Raw genomic sequence first — 23,710 nt, 5'->3', positions numbered from 1 at the left:
ATTAGAGGTCATCCATGTCTTTATGTCTGTAAGACAATCCTACAGTTTAGCTAATTGGTGTGTGTCCTCTGGCTTCATGGATAGATAAAGCTGGGTATCATCTGCGTAACAATGAAAATTTAAGCAATACCGTCTAATAATACTGCCTAAGGGAAGCATGTATAAAGTGAATAAAATTGGTCCTAGCACAGAACCTTGTGGAACTCCATAATTAACTTTAGTCTGTGAAGAAGATTCCCCATTTACATGAACAAATTGTAATCTATTAGACAAATATGATTCAAACCACCGCAGTGCCTTTAATACCTATGGCATGCTCTAATCTCTGTAATAAAATTTTATGGTCAACAGTATCAAAAGCAGCACTGAGGTCTAACAGAACAAGCACAGAGATGAGTCCACTGTCCGAGGCCATAAGAAGATCATTTGTAACCTTCACTAATGCTGTTTCTGTACTATGATGAATTCTAAAACCTGACTGAAACTCTTCAAATAGACCATTCCTCTGCAGATGATCAGTTAGCTGTTTTACAACTACCCTTTCAAGAATTTTTGAGAGAAAAGGAAGGTTGGAGATTGGCCTATAATTAGCTAAGATAGCTGGGTCAAGTGATGGCTTTTTAAGTAATGGTTTAATTACTGCCACCTTAAAAGCCTGTGGTACATAGCCAACTAACAAAGATAGATTGATCATATTTAAGATCGAAGCATTAAATAATGGTAGGGCTTCCTTGAGCAGCCTGGTAGGAATGGGGTCTAATAAACATGTTGATGGTTTGGATGAAGTAACTAATGAAAATAATATATGTTCCTTGTAATATATATATTACAAGGAACATATTTATTGAATGAGAAAAGGACAAAAATGGCCACAAACAGGTGAGTTATTTCTGGTTTGTTTTTGTTTTTTTAATTTATGATGAAATGGACCCTGGGTGCTCCCACAGGTGAATATGGTATTAAAGAAAATCTGTGTGGTGTGGTGGCTGGGTGGTCAGTGCATTTGCTACCAAAATACAAGGTTCCCAGTTCAGGACAACCCATGTCCATTCTCCATGTAATGTGGAATTGTGTCAGGAAGGGCATCCGGTTTAAAACGCGTGCAAAATGAGCATGCAGAGCCATATCAGATCTGCTGTGGCGACCAGCACAAAAGCAGCTTCAGAGTCTATATAATAGACTTCCATGTTTGCAATGGTGTGTGTGTGTGAGAGAGAGAGAGATATTGATGCTTTTAGGTAATTATCCCTCATCTCTCTTTATTTGAACAGACGGCCATCAACGAGAACTACCAGACCATGTCAGACACGACCTTCAAAGCCTTACGCCGCCAGCTTCCTGTGACACGCACCAAGATTGATTGGAATAAGATCCTAAGCTACAAGATTGGCAAGGAAATGCAGAATGCTTAAAAGAGATAACACCCCCCACCCCAACAAAGTTGCATGACTGGATAGTTGTATCGTCTTTGTCCAGAAATTTGAGACACAGGGACGGTGAAGGGTTTGATCTCACTGCAAGATTCCACATTGTTACACATTGGAAGTCAACTTTTATTGATGTTATATTTTGTTTTTATGCAAACACCATGAAATCCTTTGTATATGGATTATATAAAGATTAGAATTGCTTTTGGAAAAATATGTCTTGAGGAAACATGACATAGGACAGGGTACTGAGTCGTATGTGGGGTAAAGATGTCCTGCTATGTGACAGTACCACTTGTGCAATATTTATTGTCAGTCAGACCGTACATTGAGTTTGACTTTTGATTTGAGGGTGAACATGATCATTTTCTGGAGAAAAATGTCCACGATTATAAAGTGGCTCAGAGTATTTTAGATGAAGTGAATGTTCCTTCACTACACAGTTAATGTCCCACACAGTCCAAAAACCGTAAAAATGTGATATCTTCTGCACACACTGTAAATCACTCCATGTTCCTGTTCCTGTATTTTGGTACTTCCCCTCACTGTTTCTCTCCAGTTTGCAGACATCACCTGAACTTTGACAGGAAGCTCTGTGACAACCTTAACATGCTTCATTAACAAGTCGTGCGCAGCTGCATAATCTGCAAAATGCCCAGTTTGCAAAGAATTCACTGTCTCCCTGTGCTTCGTTTTATTAAAACAGAGCTCGACTGTATTATATAACAAGGCACATTGTAATATATAACTGTACCAAACATCCTGTGTCTGCATTTGGTGATTTATTTCCATGAGATTAATTGTAACTCTGCCACAATTATGTTGCATTAAAAGACAAATTTTTTAATTTGTTGACTCTTATTCTTGTGATGGTATTTTAGTAGGAATTAATGTGCGCTAAGAGGACAGTGATTTTTGGCAGTCGCCCTGCAACAAAAACTAAACAAAATGTTGAGCTTAGTGCAAAGCACACATCAATTCATTCATATTCACTCTGAATCAGTGATGCTGTGGGTGAGCCTGACGTTTGATCAGTTCTGTCTAAAATGGAACACACAACCCTTCCGTCATATTTAATACCAGTTGTTCAAAGTGACAGTGTGTTTAAAAAAGAGTAAAGCTCAAAATCCTTGTAGTTTTTATTTCCATAGACACAAATGCATTGGGAACACTGCACATTCTATTCCAAATCAAAACATGAAGAAAAATTATCATATTTCTTAGTACTTTAAAACCCCTTGTCCACACCCGTCCTGTTAGGTTGTGGTTGGCTTCCCAATAGAAAAAAAAAATTGCTAAAGGCAAGCTCACGGGATGATCACCAACCCCACCACAATCTATGTGCAAGCATACATGGGCATCCTGGAGTGAGTTGCCCACCATCTGGAGCGCTGGGATAATCGAACAAAATTTTTGCAGTTCGTAATTTTGATGCTGATAGAAATTGGGAACCCAACCAGGTCACCGGCAAGCTTGTGACAGCTTAACTGGTTGTCTACAAATTCCCGGAAACCCTGCTGTAAGCTGACTGCATTAGATTGGTACCAAACACAGATGGAGATCTGTACTAGATCTGTTATCCTAAAGCTCCCTGCAGAAGCCCAGCAAGCAGGGGGCTAAATGTCCCAGCCCGTGAATAGGTGTCAGCAGTGGCGAGGTCTCTGCCACCTTCAGTTCCGCCCCTTTTTGCAGCTTTGGATGCTGTTTGCTTCCTGATTTCTATCTGGAGACCACCTGGAAACTGATGGGAACACATGGACACTAGGCTTAAAGAAAGTGGGAATATATATATATATATACACAGTATATTAGACTTCAAAAAATGGCAGTCTGCGTTTTTCTTTACAAAAACATTTACTGTATAAACTGAAAAATACTTGTTTCCTGTGAATCACTGAACTAATATTACATAACCACTGTTTCTGAGAACTACTTCACATCTGTATCACATGGAGTTGACCAACTTGTGGCACCTGTGAACGGGTATTCCAGCCCAGGACGACTACATTCCACAATTCCTTTGTATTTCTTGATTTTTGCCTCAGAAGCATCATTTTTAATGTCAACCCCACAGGATTGGGCTGGCCACTCCATAACGTTATACCCCCATCACACATAGCCAGAATCACGCAGAGTGCCGTCGGAGTTATGAATTGGTGCCCATCTGAAAAGTGTTGGATTTCAGTTCCAAAACGTTCTGACAGCCATCTGCGTAAGTCGACACAGTTGGTCAAAAGCGGCCTGCGGCCCAGAGTGTGACGTGCATGTTCATAATTCTTCAGGCACCATTGAGATGGGACACCTATCCAATGGCAGTCCATGTGTAATCTGAGGACCATCTAACCACAAATTACATATTCCGATGGTGGCAAAACAGGATCCGAAACGATTTGACCGCATACGAGGGAACCTCAAGATGAATCTGGCATGGTATGCCTGCCAGTATGACCTGCAGTGTTACATATAATAATGCTCCTCCCCCCCCCCCCAGGTGAACTGTATGTGGCGCAGTTCATCACAATAATTATGAATTATCATGTACAGTACACAGCGGCTATCAAACCGAAAGCTCTGTGCGCATGGTGCCACAAATCTGAACAGGTTGTTATATCCACAATAGACCTTACAGTACAGATGTTTGTCCATTCCTTCCCATGGGGGACATTAATAATGTGAACTATTGTCTCCATCGTAACACGGGCAGCTGCGCCTCTCTGTGCTGCGATCAGGTCAGAACAGCTGCTTGATAACAAGACATTTATGACAGGATCAGGTGGGAAGCAAACCCACAACCACTAAAGCCCCTGTCACACCAGGCCAATGTAGAGTTGCATAAGATTGGCATACCGACTACGCCAATCTTATGCAGTGTCAGTGGTAGTGTGATGTATGACACACAAGCCCAGGTTAAGAATAGAAAGGCCACAGGTGGGAATCAACCCTTGATCCTTCTTACTGTGAGGCAACAGTGCTAACCACTAAACCCCTGTACTGCCCATACAGTACTATGCTGCTTGTATTTCTTAATAATTGGTGTAGATGAAGCCCAAGACATATTTAGCTACTTTGAAATGTTCATGTATCTTTCCCTGAAGAAAACTGGCTGTAAAAGTGATAATCTCATATGACACTTCCTTTTTCTTTTGTGGGTAAGTTCATATACAATCCTCTGTGGAATATGTCTTTTGAGTTTCAGAACATAATCGCTGTGAAACAATCAGAAAAATATAGATCTGCTTGTGTTAACATGTTGTAGTAAATCTTTGACGAAATAGCTGAATGATTTTTGTGATTGTCACACATTTCTGTGCAGAAACAGTCTCTGTCTCTCACTACCTTTGACGAACACGGCTGCATCATCCATCCAGCATTCTGCAACCGTCCAGCAGGTGGCAGTTCACCACATGAGAAAGCGTGTGTGTCCTTGTGTCTTTACTTAAGTGCCCTTAAGTTACGAGATGATCGCATGTATTGAATGTATTGCTTTTGAGCTATCGTGTCCAAAATCTGGATGGCTTCTGATTTGACATTGTATTTTGGTCCACATATATGTTCCCTTTTTTGCGTAATATAGCAAAGATTTGTCCTCTTCTGTCCATGTCTGATGTAAACAGCGGTCCATGCTTTTTCGTGCTGTTTTGTATGTGTTTTTCAATTTTTATTGTTTTTATTACGTGAATTGCATATTTTAAAGTGCTTTGAATTACACCTTGATATAAAAGTACTGTATAAATAGTCATTAGTATTATTAGTGTTGTTATTATTATTATCGTTGTTGTTGTTGTTAATCGTACTACTATTACTACTAATATTTGTATTATTATTAGTAGCAGCAGTAGTATATGAATTATTACAGGAATTATTTTTGATGTCAAAATAAAAAATTCTATCTTATAATTAAAACCCCCTTGCGGATTTAATAATAATGATAATGATACTACTACTACTACTACTACTACTAATAATAATAATATTATTATTATTCTTCAGCCAATGTTTGTGCACAGGAAGCTGACGGTCACTGTCATAGACATATACGTAGACGTCTCATGGACTGCCGCTGCCTATTGGAGCTGACGTATCAGCGCGGCCGCCATCTTGGCTGGGTCCCTATTGCGCCCCCAGTGCATTTATTTGTACTGAGGAAGGTGAATCCCCAACTACAATAATCCGTAACTCCCCGAATTTTTACCCGATTTTCCCACGGTTTGGTTTGTTAGGAACAGCAGAGATTCAGTTACGATACAGAATGCTGTCACACATTAAAAATACCCATTTTTCTGCTGAAAAACTTTGTCTTATGCTCTTTAACAAAGGCATATGGTATGGCATATGATAAATGTATAAATTAATTTTAGAATTTAGTAAAGAAACAAGTTTGGATTGTTGATTTGAATGTCTCTCTCTCTCTCTCTCTCTCTCTCTCTCTCTCTCTCTCTCTCTCTCTCTGTCAAGGCCAGGAAAAGAAAGTTCCAGGTTATTCCAGGGTCTTAAACTACCTTGTTAGTCTTTTGACTGGGGCTGGAGAACTAAAAGTCTTGAAAAAGAACTGTGTTGCACAGCTTCTTGCTTGTGCTGACAATCTGTAACTCCAGTGGAGTTAATTCTGCGATGTAATCGTGCAGCCTTACTTTGTGAAATACAGACGCCACTCAATTCCAAAGAATTGTGAAACAAAAGTGCATAACAAGTGGATGGAAATGTGCACAAATGCACTCTTCCTTTTGCCGCATTAACGAAAATTTGCTTGAGTTGCGATACTACCTGTAGTTGGATGGAAACAGAGAGAGCAGCGGTTCCTGCTGTAATAACGTTACACTAAGTGCTGTTTATTATGATGACATAATATTACAAATGGTAAAATAACCAAAATTATTGTTCAATCTTATTTATGAAAGGTAATCCCACGCGATCTGGTTTCTATACTGCGCCGGTTATTGCAACCATAAGCAGCACAAAATACCGACAAATTTGCTCACTCTCCAATTGACTCCCGCGAGCCTATTGTGAAGAGACCCATCCAATATGGCGGCGACGCTGGATTACGTTGCAGCACGTTGGCCACTGTGACAAAAACGTGTGTTTATTTTTTGGCGATCTATTATTGGCTTTAGAAGCGGGACGCGCCGACTTCAGTAACAAATTATCGACAGCACCCCCTGGCTGCAGCTGGTCGCGGTTAGCCGACGTGCTAACAGAGTTAGCAGCCCGGTGTGTGGACGGACACGTCTACAGTCAGCCCGCTGCCGGACGCTCTGCTACCGCTGGAAATGCTCGCTGCCATTCAGGACCTCACTGGCCTGTGCACACCCACACTTTAAGGTGAGAGCTGTCGCTCGGCGCTTTGACGCTGCCACCAGCCGTTTTGGACACTTTTCCAAAGTTAGTTAGTTGGTTGACGTTAGCAGTCTGCTAGCAGGCTAGCAGACAGCCGCGTTTAAATGGAAATCGTCGTGCGTGAGAGCTTCGAGTCTGACGTGGAGAAAGTTTTTTTTTTCTTCCTTCTTATTTTAAGAGCAAACTCACGAACCCAGTGTTCATCCGTGGGTCGCGATACCAATCCCGACTCACTTATTGATGGAGTTATTAAAGCCTGCTGTCACAGAATAAAGTAATAAATGTGATGTCAGGAGGAAAGTCTGAGTGATAGCTCGAGCTGCAGCTCACCATTAAATCACCAAGTCTGGAAGAAATTGGAAAATATTTTTATGTCCGTTTTGGGCACTAACTAAAATCCAGTGGCATTGCTCTTCATTAATTTTATCTACTTTTAAATACAATTTCATCCAAGTTTTTTATTTGAAGATTTGGATGCACGTCAGAGGTGGATGAGCAAAGTTAATTCATTGTTTTACATCGAAATACATTAAAAACTAGTCAGCATATGAGGGGCCTCATTTCAGAGTCATTTATAACACATTGAAAAAAGAGAATAGTTGAACCAACTTAAATGAATTGTTTCAGTTTGGTAACATCTAAATTAACTTGTTTGAACTTAATTTAGTAAATTAGAATTGATTGATCTTACAAACTTAAGTTCAAACAACTTAATTCATTCAGGTGTTACCAATTGAACCAACTTTTTAAGTTGGTTCTTTTTCAGTGCAGTTTTGTAATGTAGGTTTGTGTTGTTGTGTTTTACTGGACTTCAGTGTTGCTTTTTGACAGACTGACATTTGGAAGGGATTTATGTTTCTGCAGTGAATCCTTTTCGTCTTGTCTGCCAAATGGGATGTTCTGTGACTTGTCTACTGTGTGCGATGGATCGGAATCGAGATCCAATTCCAGTGCTTTCACTTTGTCAGAATTTTATGCATCAGACACCAACAGTTTCTTTTACCAATGCCTTCATATTTTTCTGAAAGCTCCACGTTGCAAAAATTCAAGTTTCAAGTTTCAGTGATCCTGAAACCCTGTCGGCCCATCACGCATCAATAAAGAAGTGGGGCCAGTAAGCAGATTTTATAATGCTGTAGCTATTGATATAATCATATCAGTTCCCATCCCTACAAGACACCCAGATGATTGCAGTGTTTTGCTGCAAGGGGAACAGAAGTCTATGCAGAAAAGTTTGTTTCTAGACTTATAACCTTGACATGACTAGTGTTGGCAGGGGATAGTCCACTGAGTTTGTTTACCAGGCTTGACTCTAGTTGAACCCCAGAGGTCACTTGCCATTCCAGGCAAGTTGGGGGTCAAATCTATATTTAATTTAACCACACACATACATAATACATAATTTAATCATGCATAATTGTGTGTGTATATATATATATATATATATATATATATATACACACGAGGGTAGGCTGAAAAGTTCTAAGGCTCACTATAATGCAGTTAATGCATTACTCCTTCATGGGGAGCCTTAGAACTTTTCAGCCTACCCTCGTATATATGTATGTATATATGTGTGTGTGTGTGTGTACAGTGGGGAAAATAAGTATTTGACCTCATCAATTTTGCAGGTTTTCCCACCTACAAATACTGGAGAGGTCTGTAATTTTTATCATAGGTACACTTCAACTGTGAGAGACAGAATCTAAAAAAAATCCTAAAAATCACATTGTATGACTTTTAAATAATTAATTTGCATTTTATTGCATAGCAGGGGTGGTGGCCAAGTGGTTAATGTGCTTGGTTTCAGTGCAGAAAGCTCCGGGTTCAAATCCCACCCCTGCCACATTTCTCCATGTAATGTGGAGTTGCGTCAGGAAGGGCATCCGGCGAAAAACCTGTGCCAATTCAACATGCAGATCCACCTTGGATTTGTTGTGGCGACCCCGAATGCAAACAAGGGAGCAGCCGAAGGGATTTACTAATTTGCATTTTATTGTATAAAATAAGTATTTGACCCCCTACCAACCAGCAAGAATTCTGTCTCTCACAGACCTGTTAATTTTTCTTTAAGAAGCCCTCTTATTCTGCACTCTTTACCTTTATTAATTGCACCTGTTTGAACTTGTTACCTGTATAAAAGACACCTGTTCACACACTCAATCAATCACACTCCAACCTGTCCACCATAGCCAAGACCAAAGAGCTGTCTAAGGACACCAGGGACAACACTATAGACCTGCATAAGGCTGGGATGGACTACAGGACAACAGGCAAGCAGCTTGGTAGAAGACAACAACTGTTATGATTATTTATTAGAAAGTGGAAGAAACACAAGAGGATTGTCAATCTCCCTCGGTCTGGGATTCCATGCAAGATCTCACTTTGTGGGGTAAGGATGATTCTGAGAAAGCTCAGAACTACACAGGAGGACCTGGTCAATGACCTGAAGAGAGCTGGGACCACAGTCACAAAGATTACATTAGTAACACATGATGCTGTCATGGTTTAAAATCCTGCAGGGCAGCAAGGTCCCCCTGCTCAAGTCAGCACATGTCCAGGCCCGTTTGAAGTTCACCAGTGACCATCTGGATGATCCAGAGGAGACATGGGAGAAGGTCATGTGGTCAGATGAGACCAGAATAGAGGTTTTTGGAATCAACTCCACTTACCATGTTTGGAGGATGAGAACAACCCCAAGAAAACCATCCCAACTATGAAGCATGGGGGTGGAAACATCATACTCTGGGGGTGCTCTTCTGCAAAGGGGACAGGACGACTGCACCGTATTGAAGGGAGGATGGATGGGGGATCATGTATTGCGAGATTTTGGCAAACAACCTCCTTACCTCAGTAAGAGCATTGAAGATGGGTCATGGCTGGGTCTTCCAGCATGACAATGACCCCAAACTAAGGAGGGGCTCCGTAAGAAGCATTTCAAGGTCCTGGAGTGGCCTGGCCAGTCTCCAGACCTGAACTCAATAGAAAATCTTTGGAGGGAGCTGAAACCCCAAACCTGTAAGATTTGGAGAAGATCGATATGAAGAATGGACCAAAATCCCTGTTGCAGTGTGTGAAAACTTGGTCAAAAACTACAGGAAACGTCTGACCTCTGTAATGGCAGACAAATGTTTCTGTACCAATTGTTAAGCTCTGTTTTTCTAGGGGGTCAAATACTTATTTTATACAATAAAATGCAAATTAATTTAAAAATCATACAATGTGACTTACTGGAGTTTTTTTTTAGATTCTTTCTCACAGTTGAAGTGTACCTACGATAAAAATTACAGACCTCTCCATTCTTTGTAGGTGGGAAAACCTGCAAAACTGACAGGGGGTCAAATACTTGTTTATAATTATATAATATACTCATACTCATATTTTTCTAAATGCACTTACACAGAACGCATTGCAAGTACATTAAAATCAATCCATTCTTTATGCTTGACAACTTAACGACATGTCACGCATAATTCATAACAACTCAGAGTTTGGCTGTGGCTTGAGGCCGTCTGAAGATATTCCTGTATTAATTTGTGTACTTCCGTGACTTGTCTCTAAGCTTACGGCAGTTAAAACAAACCACTACGGAGACTGCCTAAAAACAACATACGAGGTCTCTTAGATAATAAACCGACCCTTTTATTTTTTTTTTTAACTATATGGATTTGAATGACATGCGATTACACCAATCATGCTTGAACCCTCGTGCGCATGCGTGAGTTTTTTCACGCGTGTCGGTGACGTCATTTCCCTGTGGGCAGGCCTTGAGTGAGATGTGGTCCCGCCCTCTCGGCTGAATTCCTTTGTTTCACACGCTGCTCGAGACGGCGCGCGTTGCTTTATCAAAATTTTTTCTGGACCTGTGAGGAATATCCGAGTGGACACTATTTGAGAAATTAAGCTGGTTTTCTGTGAAAAGTTTAACGGCTGATGAGAGATTATGGGGTGTTTCTGTCGGTGTAAGGACTTCCCACGGAGCGGGACGTCCTGCAGCGCTTCCAGGCGCTGTCGTCGGCCTGTTTCGAGCTGAAAACATCCTAATTTAAGGCTTAATTCACCCAGGACATCGTGAGAGAACAGAGAAGATTTAGAAGAGGCCGGCATGAGGAATTTATGCGGACATTCCACTGTTTAAGGACATTTTTTTAATGAAAGACGTACGCGCAAATTCGCCGAGTCGTTTCCGTGACGACTTGGCAAATCTGTGTGCGCCGCGACAGGAAAAACACCTCCGTGTTGAAAACCATTTGTAGAATTCAGGCGGCTTTTGATGGCTTTCAACAAGTGAGTAACTGAGAAATTGTTTAACAGCTTGGGCATGTTCCAACTTGCCCGTTAAGATTTCCAACGGAGGTGTTTTTCCTGCCGCGACCCCCCGCGGTTGGGTCCAGCCCGACATGCGACTCTGCCCGCACGTTCTTTCATTACAAAATGACCGTTAACAATGGAATGTCCGAATAAACTCCTCATGCCGACTTCTTCTGAAAGTTCTCTGTTCTCTGACGACTTACTGCGTCAACAGAGCCTGAAATGTGGAAGTTTTCAACTTGAAACGGCGAGACGCTGCCGCCTCGAAGCGCAGATCGCCGTCAGGCGCCGTGGACCGTCCTTAAAGCGACACTACCAGACCAAAATCTCTCATCAGCCGTTAAAATTGTTACCGAAAACCAGCTGAATTTATTGAATGGTGTCCACTCAGTTGTGCCTTACAGTTTTGAAAAAAATTTTATCAAACAAAGCAACAGTCTCTGAGCCATTCCTAAACAATGGAAAAAATCGACGAGCGGGTGGACGACTCCTCACTCAAAGACTGCCCACAGGCGAATGACGTAACCGACAGGCGTGAAAAAACTCTCGCATGCCCACGAGGGTTCAAGCATGTCTGATGTAATCACACGTGATTCAAATCCATATGGTTTTTGAAAAAATAATAAGGTCGGATACTTTTCTAATAGACCTCGTACTTGTTTTTCAGAGACTTTCCCGCAGTCTGCCTACATCACTCTGAGTAAATGTCCCAGTGTGCACTGTCAAATGGAATGAAGACAAACTGCTACTAAAGTAATAATGAAAATTTCAGTGGCAATATTTCTAGCATTTAGATCAGTTTATACACATTCATAATAACATGAGGAGGAGTTGTAGAAGGCTGTGAAAAAATGCTACAGTGATTCTATGTTTCCAAACAAGCAGCCATATTTTTTATTTATGTGTGTGTGTGTGTGTGTGTGTGTGTATATGTGTGTGTATATATATGTGTATATATACACATATATATATATATATATGTGTGTATATATATGTGTGTATATATATATATATATGTGTGTATATATATGTGTGTATATATATACAACCCCTGGCAATAATTATGGAATCACCGGCCTCGGAGGATGTTCATTCAGTTGTTTAATTTTGTAGAAAAAAAGCAGATCACAGACATGACACAAAACTAAAGTCATTTCAAATGGCAACTTTCTGGCTTTAAGAAACAGTATAAGAAATCAAGAAAAAAAAATTGTGGTAGTCAGTAACGGTTACTTTTTTAGACCAAGCAGAGGGAAAAAAATATGGAGTCACTCAATTCTGAGGAAAAAATTATGGAATCACCCTGTAAATTTTCATCCCCAAAACTAACACCTGCATCAAATCAGATCTGCTCGTTAGTCTGCATCTAAAAAGGAGTGATCACACCTTGGAGAGCTGTTGCACCAAGTGGACTGACATGAATCATGGCTCCAACACGAGAGATGTCAATTGAAACAAAGGAGAGGATTATCAAACTCTTAAAAGAGGGTAAATCATCACACAATGTTGCAAAAGATGTTGGTTGTTCACAGTCAGCTGTGTCTAAACTCTGGACCAAATACAAACAGCATGGGAAGGCTGTTAAAGGCAAACATACTGGTAGACCAAGGAAGACATCAAAGCGTCAAGACAGAAAACTTAAAGCAATATGCCTCAAAAATCGAAAATGCACAACAAAACAAATGAGGAACGAATGGGAGGAAACTGGAGTCAACGTCTGTGACCGAACTGTAAGAAACCGCCTAAAGGAAATGGGATTTACATACAGAAAAGCTAAACGAAAGCCATCATTAACACCTAAACAGAAAAAAACAAGGTTACAATGGGCTAAGGAAAAGCAATCGTGGACTGTGGATGACTGCATGAAAGTCATATTCAGTGAGGAATCTCGAATCTGCATTGGGCAAGGTGATGATGCTGGAACTTTTGTTTGGTGCTATTCTAATGAGATTTATAAAGATGACTGCCTGAAGAGAACATGTAAATTTCCACAGTCATTGATGATATGGGGCTGCATGTCAGGTAAAGGCACTGGGGAGATGGCTGTCATTACATCATCAATAAATGCACACGTTTACGTTGATATTTTGGACATTTTTCTTATCCCATCAATTGAAAGGATGTTTGGGGATGATGAAATCATTTTTCAAGATGATAATGCATCTTGCCATATAGCAAAAACTGTGAAAACATTCCTTGCAAAAAGACACATAGGGTCAATGTCATGGCCTGCAAATAGTCCGGATCTTAATCCAATTGAAAATTTTTGGTGGAAGTTGAAGAAAATGGTCCATGACAAGGCTCCAACCTGCAAAGCTGATCTGGCAACATCAATCAGAGAAAGTTGGAGCCAGATTGATGAAGAGTACTGTTTGTCACTCATTAAGTCCATGCCTCAGAGACTGCAAGCTGTTACAAAAGCCAGAGGTGGTGCAACAAAATACTAGTGATGTGTTGGAGCGTTCTTTTGTTTGTCATGATTCCATAATTTTTTCCTCAGAATTGAGTGACTCCATAATTTTTTCCCTCTGCTTGGTCTAAAAAAGTAACCGTCACTGACTGCCACAATTTTTTTTCCTGATTTCTTATAGTGTTTCTTAAAGCCAGAAAGTTGCCATTTGAAATGACTTTAGTTTTGTGTCATGTCTGTGATCTGTTTTTTTTTTCTACAAAATTAAACAACTGAATGAACATCCTCCGAGGCCAGTGATTCCATAATTTTTGCCAGGGGTTGTGTGTGTGTGTGTGTGTGTGTGTGTGTGTGTGTGTGTGTGTGTGTGTGTGTGTGTGTGTGTGTGTGTGTGTGAAATGTCATGTTGTAACCATTAGGGATTGGGCCAATCTGATGCAGTATCGGAATCGGGTTCGGATACCAACGTAATTCACGGATGAGAATGATCCAATACAACCTGCGGGGTTTTCTTACATAGGAAAACGTTTGTGAACCACAAGTGCTGCCTTTGCTACTCTGTGTGCTGCAGAGCAGGGAAGGGGGTTGCTGAATGGAGGTGTGTCTCACTGAGACAAGGAGTAAGTGCTGTATATGAGACCCCTCTGTTCAGGAGGTCCTTTCCCTGATTAGTAGCTGGCTAACAGGCAAGCACTGAGACGTTCTCTTGCTGACATGTCCTCTGAGCACCGCAAATCCAAGACAGCAACGTCAAATATTTGCAAAGCCTTTCAACTGCGATTCGGACGGTCTGTCGCAGCCCGAATCAAACATTTAAGAAATTGCCACATTAAAGAATGCAAGGATTTTTTTAAAACCGGAGCAGAACAACAACAACAACAACAAAAAAACAGCCAGGATGAGAAGACTACCCAGACTTGACTTCAAATATGAGTAAATTAAGTACGTTTATTTATTTATTTATTTTTTTGGTGGTTTCGTGTTGAGTTTTGTAAATGAGGAAATGCTCTGCGACAGTCCCGAAAATGCTTCATGTATTCACAGCGGGTCTGCCATCTAGTGTTCAAGAGATGAAACTTCAGCCACTGACCCAACAATAAATACATTTATTTAATTCTTTCACCAAAACATCAAATCTAGGTTTGCATCTTAGATGTACCTTCTGGCATTTTAAGAAAGTCCTTCCCTATAACATTTTTTCATGAAGCTGCATAACTGGGGATAGAAAATAAGCTCATATAAAATCCACAATAATGATAATAATAATATTAAAACAAACAAAAAAAATAAAGCAAAAAGCAAAAAAAAAAAAAAAATTATAACAATAATGTTAATATTTAAAGCAAACAGATCTCTGGCATCGGAATAATATCCAAATTCATGTATCGGGATCGGATCAGAAGTGAAACCATGTGGATCGGTGCATCCCTACTTACCATGAGTGAAAAGAATATTGCGTTTGATGTCTTCCCCACCACTGTATCTGTTTGTGTGTGTGCAAAAATTAAAAGCACCTGCTTGCAGCAGAATGCAGAAAAACAAAAAAAAACTCTGTATGCATATGACTGAGGACAGCTGACAGTAGGGCAGGGGAGTCTCATTTAAACCCTGCGTAAGATCACAGGATTTGACCACTTATGCAGACAGCCACTTCTGTTGCGCAATATATACACAGCATAACATCACACAGGAAAATGGTGTACTGTTTTGTTTTTGACTGCAATAACCGAAGCAGTCACGAAAAGTGCAGTTTTTTCGCTTCCCAGTGGAGAAGGGAAGACGAGGCAAATGGGAGATATTGTGTTGGTGTTAGTCTACACAGCTAACCAGAGTAGCTATGTTCTCTCAGTTAGAGTGCCTTAATAGCAGATACAATTTTACTGTCTAATAATTACATTTGCTGTAGTCTTTTAGTGAGAAAATGCACATAATGTTAGTTTGGAATTGGCGATACACAGAGATTTACTTTTGGTGAATCAAATACTGCATGGTATCAGCACAGTAAGAGGTCTGTCAATAAAGTAACGGTCCTTTTTTCAAAAACTATATGGATTTCATTCATATGTTTTTACGTCAGACATGCTTGAACCCTCGTGCGCATGCGTGAGTTTTTCCAAGCCTGTCGGTTACGTCATTTGCCTGTGAGCACGCCTTGGAAAGGAGTGGTCCTGCCCCCTCGTCGGATTTTCATTGTCTGGAAATGGCGGAATGAAAAGGACTTTTTTCCATCAGAATTTTTTCAGAAGCTGTTAGAGACTGGCACCTGGAAACCATTCGAAAAATTTATCTGGCTTTCGGTGAAAATTTTACGGGCTTCACAGAGAATAAAGACTGTTACTACAGCTTTAAGGACCCCTTTAAGGACACTCGGCGTGCCACGCTCCGAGCTGCGACGACGCGGCACAAGCCACCGGACCATTTCTAAATGGATGGCTCTGTGGATACGAGACTGTCGTGTGCTCTTTCTCTGGTTATCACAAGAGCTGGACATCAGCCATTTTCCGGCAGATTTCACTTTTAACAAGAGATTTTGTCATGGAAAGCCACGCGGAGGCTTCGCACGTAACGACCGATTCGCTTTGGAAGCGAGACAAAGGAACACCTCCGTTTCGGCGTGTAAGAGGACAAGTTTGGACATGTCCAGCTCTCCACAATTTCTCTGATACTTACTGGACTGGTAAGCATTGAAAGCCGAGATAGGCATGTCTAAACTTGTCCTCCCACCCTGACTTCCTGAATAAGGTGAATACTCTTGAATTTTCTGGTGCACAGAGTACACTACTGGCAATTAGGGTGGCTCTTTTAGAGAGCTGTGTCCGTAAGCTAGAACAGCTTCTTAGCTCAGTGGAGATGGATATTACAGGCACTCCAGACGAGGTTAGTGTTGGACTGGTTAGCGTGACCATTAACATCAGCCTAGAAATGCTGGCTGTGGAGGACGGCTTTCAGACTGCGGTTCGGTGGAGAAAATCACGTAGGGCTTGGTGCCCGGTTGTGGTACCCCGATCACACTCACCACTGTGAACCAGTTTTCTTCCTTGGATATGCCTGATGTCAGTTCTTTGAGTCCACGACTTCCACTCCTATCTCCAGGCCAAAACGCTGGGCTTTAGTGATAGGGGATTCTATCACCCGCAAAGTCAGGTTACAGACGCCGGCTGACGTTAAATTATTCCTGAGGCCAGATCTCCCGACATTGCCTCCCATCTTAGGGTGCTGACGCTGCAGAAGGATAGACAGACAAAGGAACATGACACGCGATAGAGTCACATAGTTATTCATGAACGGCGCCAATAATGTCAGGATGAAGCAGTAAGAGGTCACAAAAATGGACATAGAGAGGACTTGTGACCTTGCCAGAAAGATGTGTCGGCATCAATTAATAGTTTCTGGTCCCCTCCCCTCCCAAGGTAATGATGAGGCCTTTAGCAGGCTGACAGCGTTAAATATGTGGCTGGCGTAATTTTGTAGAAAATGCTTTAGTTTTATTGATAACTGGCCTTCGTTCTGGGGCCGCCATGGCTTACTGATGTCGAACGGCCTTCACCCTACTGGGGAAGGCGCCGTCATTTTGTCTGCGAACATGTAGCTCTACAGGGAGTGTAACATTAGCATTTTACAGCAGGCCACGGAGCAGGTGATTAGAGACCCTGCAAGGCTTATGACAAATGTGGATGTGGAATCCCTTAGCTCAGCTGGGAAATTAGTGTCGAAAATCCACTATGGTATAGTGCAGTTTATGTGTCAGGGAGAGAAATTCATCAAGTTGAGACTGTGGCCTGTTTCCGTAGATTTGTCCATAAAAATCATAGAGGGATATGCTTTGTAAACTTGATACCCATTACTACATTGGATGACGTTGAAATTGAGGATGGCCTGTTGGTTGTTCCAGCAATAGGGCTGCCACGACTAGTCAACTAGTCACGACTACGTTGACTGTTGGAACTGTCGACAACTAATTTATTAGTCGACGAGTTGTTTATTTTATTTAAGTCTTTGTTTTTCTCTCAATTCATAGTTTTAGGCAGCGAGCCATCCTGCAGTCATTTGGACGTTCAAATTTTAATAAAGATGGCCGATTAAAACAGTGGCCGTCTTGTTCAAAGCCGTTTAAAATGCGCAGTTTACAGCCGGAGCTGTCGGTGTGTGGATGTGTGTGTGCGTGCGTGCGTGCGCGCGCTCGGAATCAGCTGGCTGCAACCTGCGAGGGAACCATCAGTGCGCTTGAGACAGCGATCGCAGTGCAGAGAGAGAGGATTTAAAAAAAAAAAAAAAAAAAAAAAAAACACGCACACAAACAAAACCAAACCATGGAGCTGCCTTTACTTCTCTTTCCACTTTTTCTACCCACGCAGTTCTGATGGCACCGACCTGTTCACACCATGTGTGTGTCGTATACTGAATTTATGAGATCATGAGATGAAATAAACAGTCAAATATCCTTAAAACATCCTTAAAAAATGAAAATATATAAATGAACTGAGCCAAAATTACTCATACATGGGTTAAAAAAACCCTGATGTGGAGAAGCTGATGTTCAGAGGCACAGATCACAAAAAGCAGGTGAGAACTCTGAACTATAACAGCTGTTATTTTCCAAAGGTATGCATTTATTCAAGCTTAAGCGTAATGCAGTGTTCAAGCACAAAACGTGACTGAGGAGCCAAGTCAGCCTGCATTGTTCTGTTCAGTTTATATCAAAGTTTTCCTGCACGTCTGTGTATTTTTTCCTTCTTTATAAGAGTTTGGTGTTTACATTTGCTCCACAAAGTTTTAAAACACAATAAAATGTTCACACTTTTCTTTATAGCAGTTCTGTAATTTCAGAAATGCAACAGAAACAACCACAAATCAGAAAAAGTTGGGACTATATGTAAAATGAAGATGAAAAAAATGATCTTTTGCTTGCAATGAATTCGGACACCACTATGGTTCTGCTGCTGTTAGATCTGTGTTGCACTTGATACAGTGGATCATCATATTCTCCTCAATAGGCTGGAGAATCATTTTGAGATTACTGGGAGTGCCCTTGCATGGTTGCGGTCATACTTGACCAGTCGTTCTCACTGTGATTTGTACAATAACACTACCTGTAACCTTAGTGACATGAAATTTGTGGTTCCACAGGCCCCCTCCTTTTCTCGCTTTATATGGCACCCCTTGGGCACATATTGCGGTGTTTTGGGATTACCTTTCATTGCTATGCTGATGATACTCAGTTATACATGCTGATAACTGCTGGTAATCTCATCCACATAAAATCCTTAGAAGATTGCCTTGCATCAGTGAGAAGCTGGATGTCGAACTACTTCCTACTTTTAAACTCTAAGACTGAAATGATGGTTCTTAGTCCAGTGAGACATCTGCATCAATTTGACCAGCTAACGCTAAGCCTAGGCTTGTGTGTCATGCATCACACTGACAAAGTGAGGAACCTTGGAGTAATTTTTGATCCTACGTTGTCCTTTGGCATTCACATTAGAGATATTACGAGGACTGCTTTCTTCCACCTGGGAAATATAGTAAAGATTCGTCCCATCTTGTCTATGGCTGATGCTGAGACCCTGATTCATGCATTTGTCTCTTCCAGATTGGACAACTGCATTGTTCTATTTTCTGGTTTACCGCAGTCCAGTATTAGGGGTCTCCAATTGGTTCAAAATGCTGCAGCCAGACTTTTGACACGAAGCAAAAGTTTACCACATTACACCCATTTTGTCATCTCTTTACTGGCTTCCTGTATGTGTGAGATCAGATTTGAAGGTTCTGTTACTAGCGTATAAAATTGTTCATGGACTGGCACCTCCCTTCCTACCTGACCTAATTAAACCCTACGTACCGGCCCGGGCTTTGCGTTCTCAGGGTGCAGGACTACTTTGTGTCCCGACGGTGAATAAAAGTCTGTGGGTCACAGAGCTTTCTCTTATCGTGCCCCTGTTCTGTGGAATGATCTCCCTGCGTCAATACAACAGTCAGATTCTTTAGAGACTTTCAAGTCCAGACTTAAGTCGCACTTATTTACCCTTTGGTATGGCTAGCATACTGGCATAGTATGTTGCTATGCTTTTTACTCTTTTAAATTCATTTTATTAGCAGGGTTCTAGCTAGGATAAAATTTAAGCGTAGTGGTAATGTCGAGGGAGTGAAGCGAGCGGGGGTGGTGGTGGGGGGGTGTTATGGTGCGGAAGAGGGGAAGCTTTTGAAAATTCAAGGTAAAAATTGGTCATTCTAGGGGTACCCAAAGGGGAAAAGCCAGGTACAACAGCCCACGTCCCTTCATCATGTCCAGAAGGCTGAGGAAGTTTGTTGAGTGGGCAGTCTCATTCTGGGTTAGCCAGTACATGGCCCTCAGTGAGGCAGTCAGAGTCCGTGCACATTTTTAAGTCAAGACTTAAAACTTATTTTTATTCTCTTTCTTATGAGTAGCTTTTATTTATTTAGGTGTGGCTACATCCAGAGATGGGTGTGGTGTCTGTTTCTGAAACCCTCCTGTCCTGTGCACCGGCAACATTTCCTGTATGTTCGTTTTGTGAATTGTTTTTTAATGTTGGTAGCATGGCCCCAGCAGAGGGCCACCCCTTTGAGTCTGGTCTGCTTGAAGTTTCTTCCTCAGAGGGAGTTTTTCCTTACCACTGTCACCTGTGTGCTTGGTCTTGGGGTTGGTAAGCTTAAACCTTAGTTGTGTGAAGCTCCTTGAGGCAACTTTGTTGTGATTTGGCACTATATAAATTAAAATAAATTGAATTGAAAATTGATTTCAAATATGGCCGCCATTGTGAAACGCTCATATATAGTGATTTTTCAGCCGTTTATGCAGCAATTGAGCTGACATTTGCTGCATGGGTAGTAATCAGCAAGCCTAAAAACATATCCAACACGTTTTGATCTCAGGCTTTGGTTTTATTTCAAATATGGTTGCCATGGGGGCCATATTGAAAATGCCACCGAGATCCATTGGTCAGCAGTTTTGAAAGATATTGAGCTGAAATTTGGCACATGGGTCATTCCATATGAAAAGACCAAGGCGTCCAGTTTCATGGTCTCAGAATTGCTCTGTTTTTTTTATATTTTGTGGTATGAGGTGTAAGATGAAGATTGCACTTCGTTCCAGTTAAATATCTCCACCCATTCCGATTTTATAGGCTGTTGAAAAAGGCGGAATGGCAACGTTAACCCTTTATTGGTTTGTAAGCATTTTTAAGAGGCTGTAACTCAAAAACTAAAGATATCAATTAGATTTTTCAGAATGTATTAACTCTGTCTTAAACTCTCAGAAAAAATGATTTTTACAAACATTAACCCTCCGCTGGCCACACAGGATCAGGGTGAAAATTGAAATTTGAACAGTACTGAAGCAAAATCAGCCGAATATAGGCTCAATTTTCTCACATACCATTGAAGATAGTGCCTTTGCTTTTAGTTTTCTGGAAAGCACATGCCAGGGGCTTCCAAAGGAAGTGAACTCCAGACTGATGCTGTTGTTTATTTCAGAGCAATGTTAACCCTTTTCAGCCTTGGTTGCCGGGCGGGGCACTTTTGGACCCTCTTTTTCACCATGTGGGTATCTTCTGATTTTCAAAAACTTTGTATCATCTAAAAGCCCTTGATATGTGCTGCTAGAAAAATTACACACTGATATAAAACAAACACCCCTACACATAGAATTAAAGCCCTCTTTTCAGGGTATATCCCACTTTTTGCATATATTTTAATGTACAGTAATATGTACATAAATGTACACAATACACAGGTTTGCAAAACTGTTAAACCATACCCATGCCTCCCTCGGAATGTCCTTCTTTTCAGGCACTTTCCCACATTTGACAGTCTGTGACGGTGTTGAAAATGTTGCTTCATTTTTAAATGGAAAAGGCCGTGTGTATGCAGGGACTATGACATCTTCTTGGATGAGCTAAAGATGAAAGTGGATGCTGCATCAACAAGAGTAAAGATACAACTGCTTACATGTGCCCCTGTTTCCTGGAGTAGGAAACAGATTGTGAGCAGGTTTGGTGTTACAAACTATGTTGCAAGAAATGCTGTAAAAATGCGGAAACAGAATGGAATTCTTCCTGACTTAGTCAATAAAACCGGCAGTCGGCAAATAGCTTTAGAAACAATTAACAAGGTCTTGGCTTTCTATGGAAATGACCAATTTACTAGAATGCTACCAGGGGCAAAAGATTTTGTAAATGTGAAAGATTTGAATGGGGAGAAGCAGCGGGTGCAGAAAAGACTTATTTTGTTGAACTTAAATGAATTGTACATTCAATTTAAAAAGCAGTACCCTGATGATAAGAGGCTTGTCCAAATTTTGTGAATTGAGACCCAAGCAATGTGTTACTGTTGGTGCAAAGGGGAACCACTCAGTATGTGTTTGTACTATACACCAAAATGTCAAATTAATGTTAGCAAGCTTGCCAGGTGATAAAATTGATTATCATGAGTTGATGTCAAAGATGGTCTGTTCAGTGCAGTCAAAAACTTGCATGCTTCACTGATGTGAGCTATGTCCGGGAAATGAGGCACTTGTCTCTTTTCTAGAGGAACGGTTGGCTGTGGCAGGGCTTGAGGAAATTAGATTCAAGCAATGGGTTACCGTTGACAGAACAGCTATTGTAGAGCATGTTCTTGATTGTCAGGCCTACACTGAGAAGTTGGCTTCCATGGTTGATAAACTAACCACCCATCACTTTATTGCTAAGAATCAGGGGGCTTTTCTGGAAAAGCTAAAAACTAACATGGGGGAAGATGAATGCATCATTCTGCTTGACTTTGCTGAGAATTACTCGTTTGTAGTACAGGATGCAGCACAGGGTTACCACTGGGATAATTCCCAAGCAACCCTGCATCCCTTTACTGTGTACTACAAGATGAATGATTCCCTGCATTGTTGAAGCATATGTGTAATCAGCAATCACTTGCAACACGACACAATTGCAGTTCATTATTTCCTCACTCAGATTGTGCCCCTGATCAAAACAGGTATCCCGACAACTTTAAGCAAAGCATATTACTTCAGCGATGGTGCAGCCTCCCAATATAAAAATTTCAAGAACTTTTGCAACCTTCTCCATCACAAGGAAGACTTTGGCATGGAAGCAGAATGGCATTTTTTTGCCACTTCTCATGGAAAGAGTCCTTGCGATGGAATAGGGGGCACAATCAAGCGGGAGGCAGCCAGGCACAGTATGAAAGCAATTGCTTCTGGTCATATTCTTACTCCCCATGACTTATTTGAGTGGGCCCACGCAAATATCAAGGGGGTTGAGACAATTTTTGTTGAGAGTGAGGATGTTCAGAAGCACTCAAAGCAGCAGCTGAAGAGATTTGAGGGGGCTAAGAAAGTTCTGGGTACCAGGGATAACCACTGTTTCAGTGTAACTAGGAATGGTACCATTCTCGTCAAACGTTTGTCGGGTGAAGAGGAGGTCGGATTTGAGTGCTGTAGTCCTATACCTGAGCCTCTAAAACTGGCAGACTGTATCCCTGGTCATTATGTGGCCTGCTTGTATGATGGCCATTGGTGGTTGGCAAATATCATTGAGCAATCTCAAAAGAATGACGATGTCAAAGTTTCATTTATGCACCCAAATGGACCAGCCTCAAATTTCCACTGGCCTCGTAGGGTGGACGAATGCTGGGTACCTTTGACTCACATTCTCTTGATGGATGCTCCAGACACCACTGGACTTGGAAGGAACTATGTTTTATCTAGTCAAGAAGCTTCCAGAGTGCAGGGATGGTTTGACAGCCTGAAGTTGGCAACAGAGTAGAAGTCAATATTTAAGAGTAGCCTGGCAAAATTGTGGGCTTTTTTTGTCCAGAACCAGAGGTACAAGGGTTGATTGTGAATAACAGAATGCATTAGGATGTTAAAATAATTAGTTAGTTCAAGGTTTACATATTTTATATTTAAAAAAAAGAAAAAAGAAAAAGAGCTGTTGTACATGTATTATTTATGCATTTTAGGTAACTATGCACCATAACTCCTATGTATTGTGTACATTTATGTACATACGACTGTACATTAAAATATATGCAAAAAGTGGGATATACCCTGAAAAGAGGGCTTTAATTCTATGTGTAGGGGTGTTTGTTTTATATCAATGGGTAATTTTTCTAGCAGCACATATCAAGAGCTTTTAGATGATACAAAGTTTTTGAAAATCAGAAGATACCCACATGGTGAAAAAAGGGGTCCAAAAGTGCCCCACCCGGCAAC

The 23,710-nt window shown here is 41.1% G+C and overlaps 1 protein-coding gene and 1 long non-coding RNA gene across 2 annotated transcripts in view; both read left to right on the top strand.

Moving 5' to 3' along the window:
• LOC117515255 (F-actin-capping protein subunit alpha-2) overlaps positions 1 to 2,274 on the top strand; it is a 57,922-nt gene extending 55,648 nt beyond the window's left edge. The window contains exon 10 of the mRNA XM_034175735.1: positions 1,272 to 2,274. Within this exon, the coding sequence (XP_034031626.1) occupies positions 1,272 to 1,412 (141 nt within the window). The 3' untranslated portion in view covers positions 1,413 to 2,274. The remainder of the gene's footprint in view (positions 1 to 1,271) is intronic.
• A 4,313-nt stretch (positions 2,275 to 6,587) lies between these two features.
• On the top strand, positions 6,588 to 9,726 carry LOC117515256. Its single transcript, XR_004562117.1, has 3 exons — positions 6,588 to 6,749; positions 7,793 to 7,798; positions 9,716 to 9,726. It is a non-coding gene; the product is annotated as an uncharacterized LOC117515256 (long non-coding RNA).
• Positions 9,727 to 23,710: the final 13,984 nt, after the last annotated feature.

Source organism: Thalassophryne amazonica, chromosome 8 (assembly GCF_902500255.1).
Source record: "Thalassophryne amazonica chromosome 8, fThaAma1.1, whole genome shotgun sequence".
Lineage (NCBI taxonomy): Eukaryota > Metazoa > Chordata > Actinopteri > Batrachoidiformes > Batrachoididae > Thalassophryne > Thalassophryne amazonica.
This window is presented reverse-complemented; position numbering and strand designations above follow the sequence as displayed.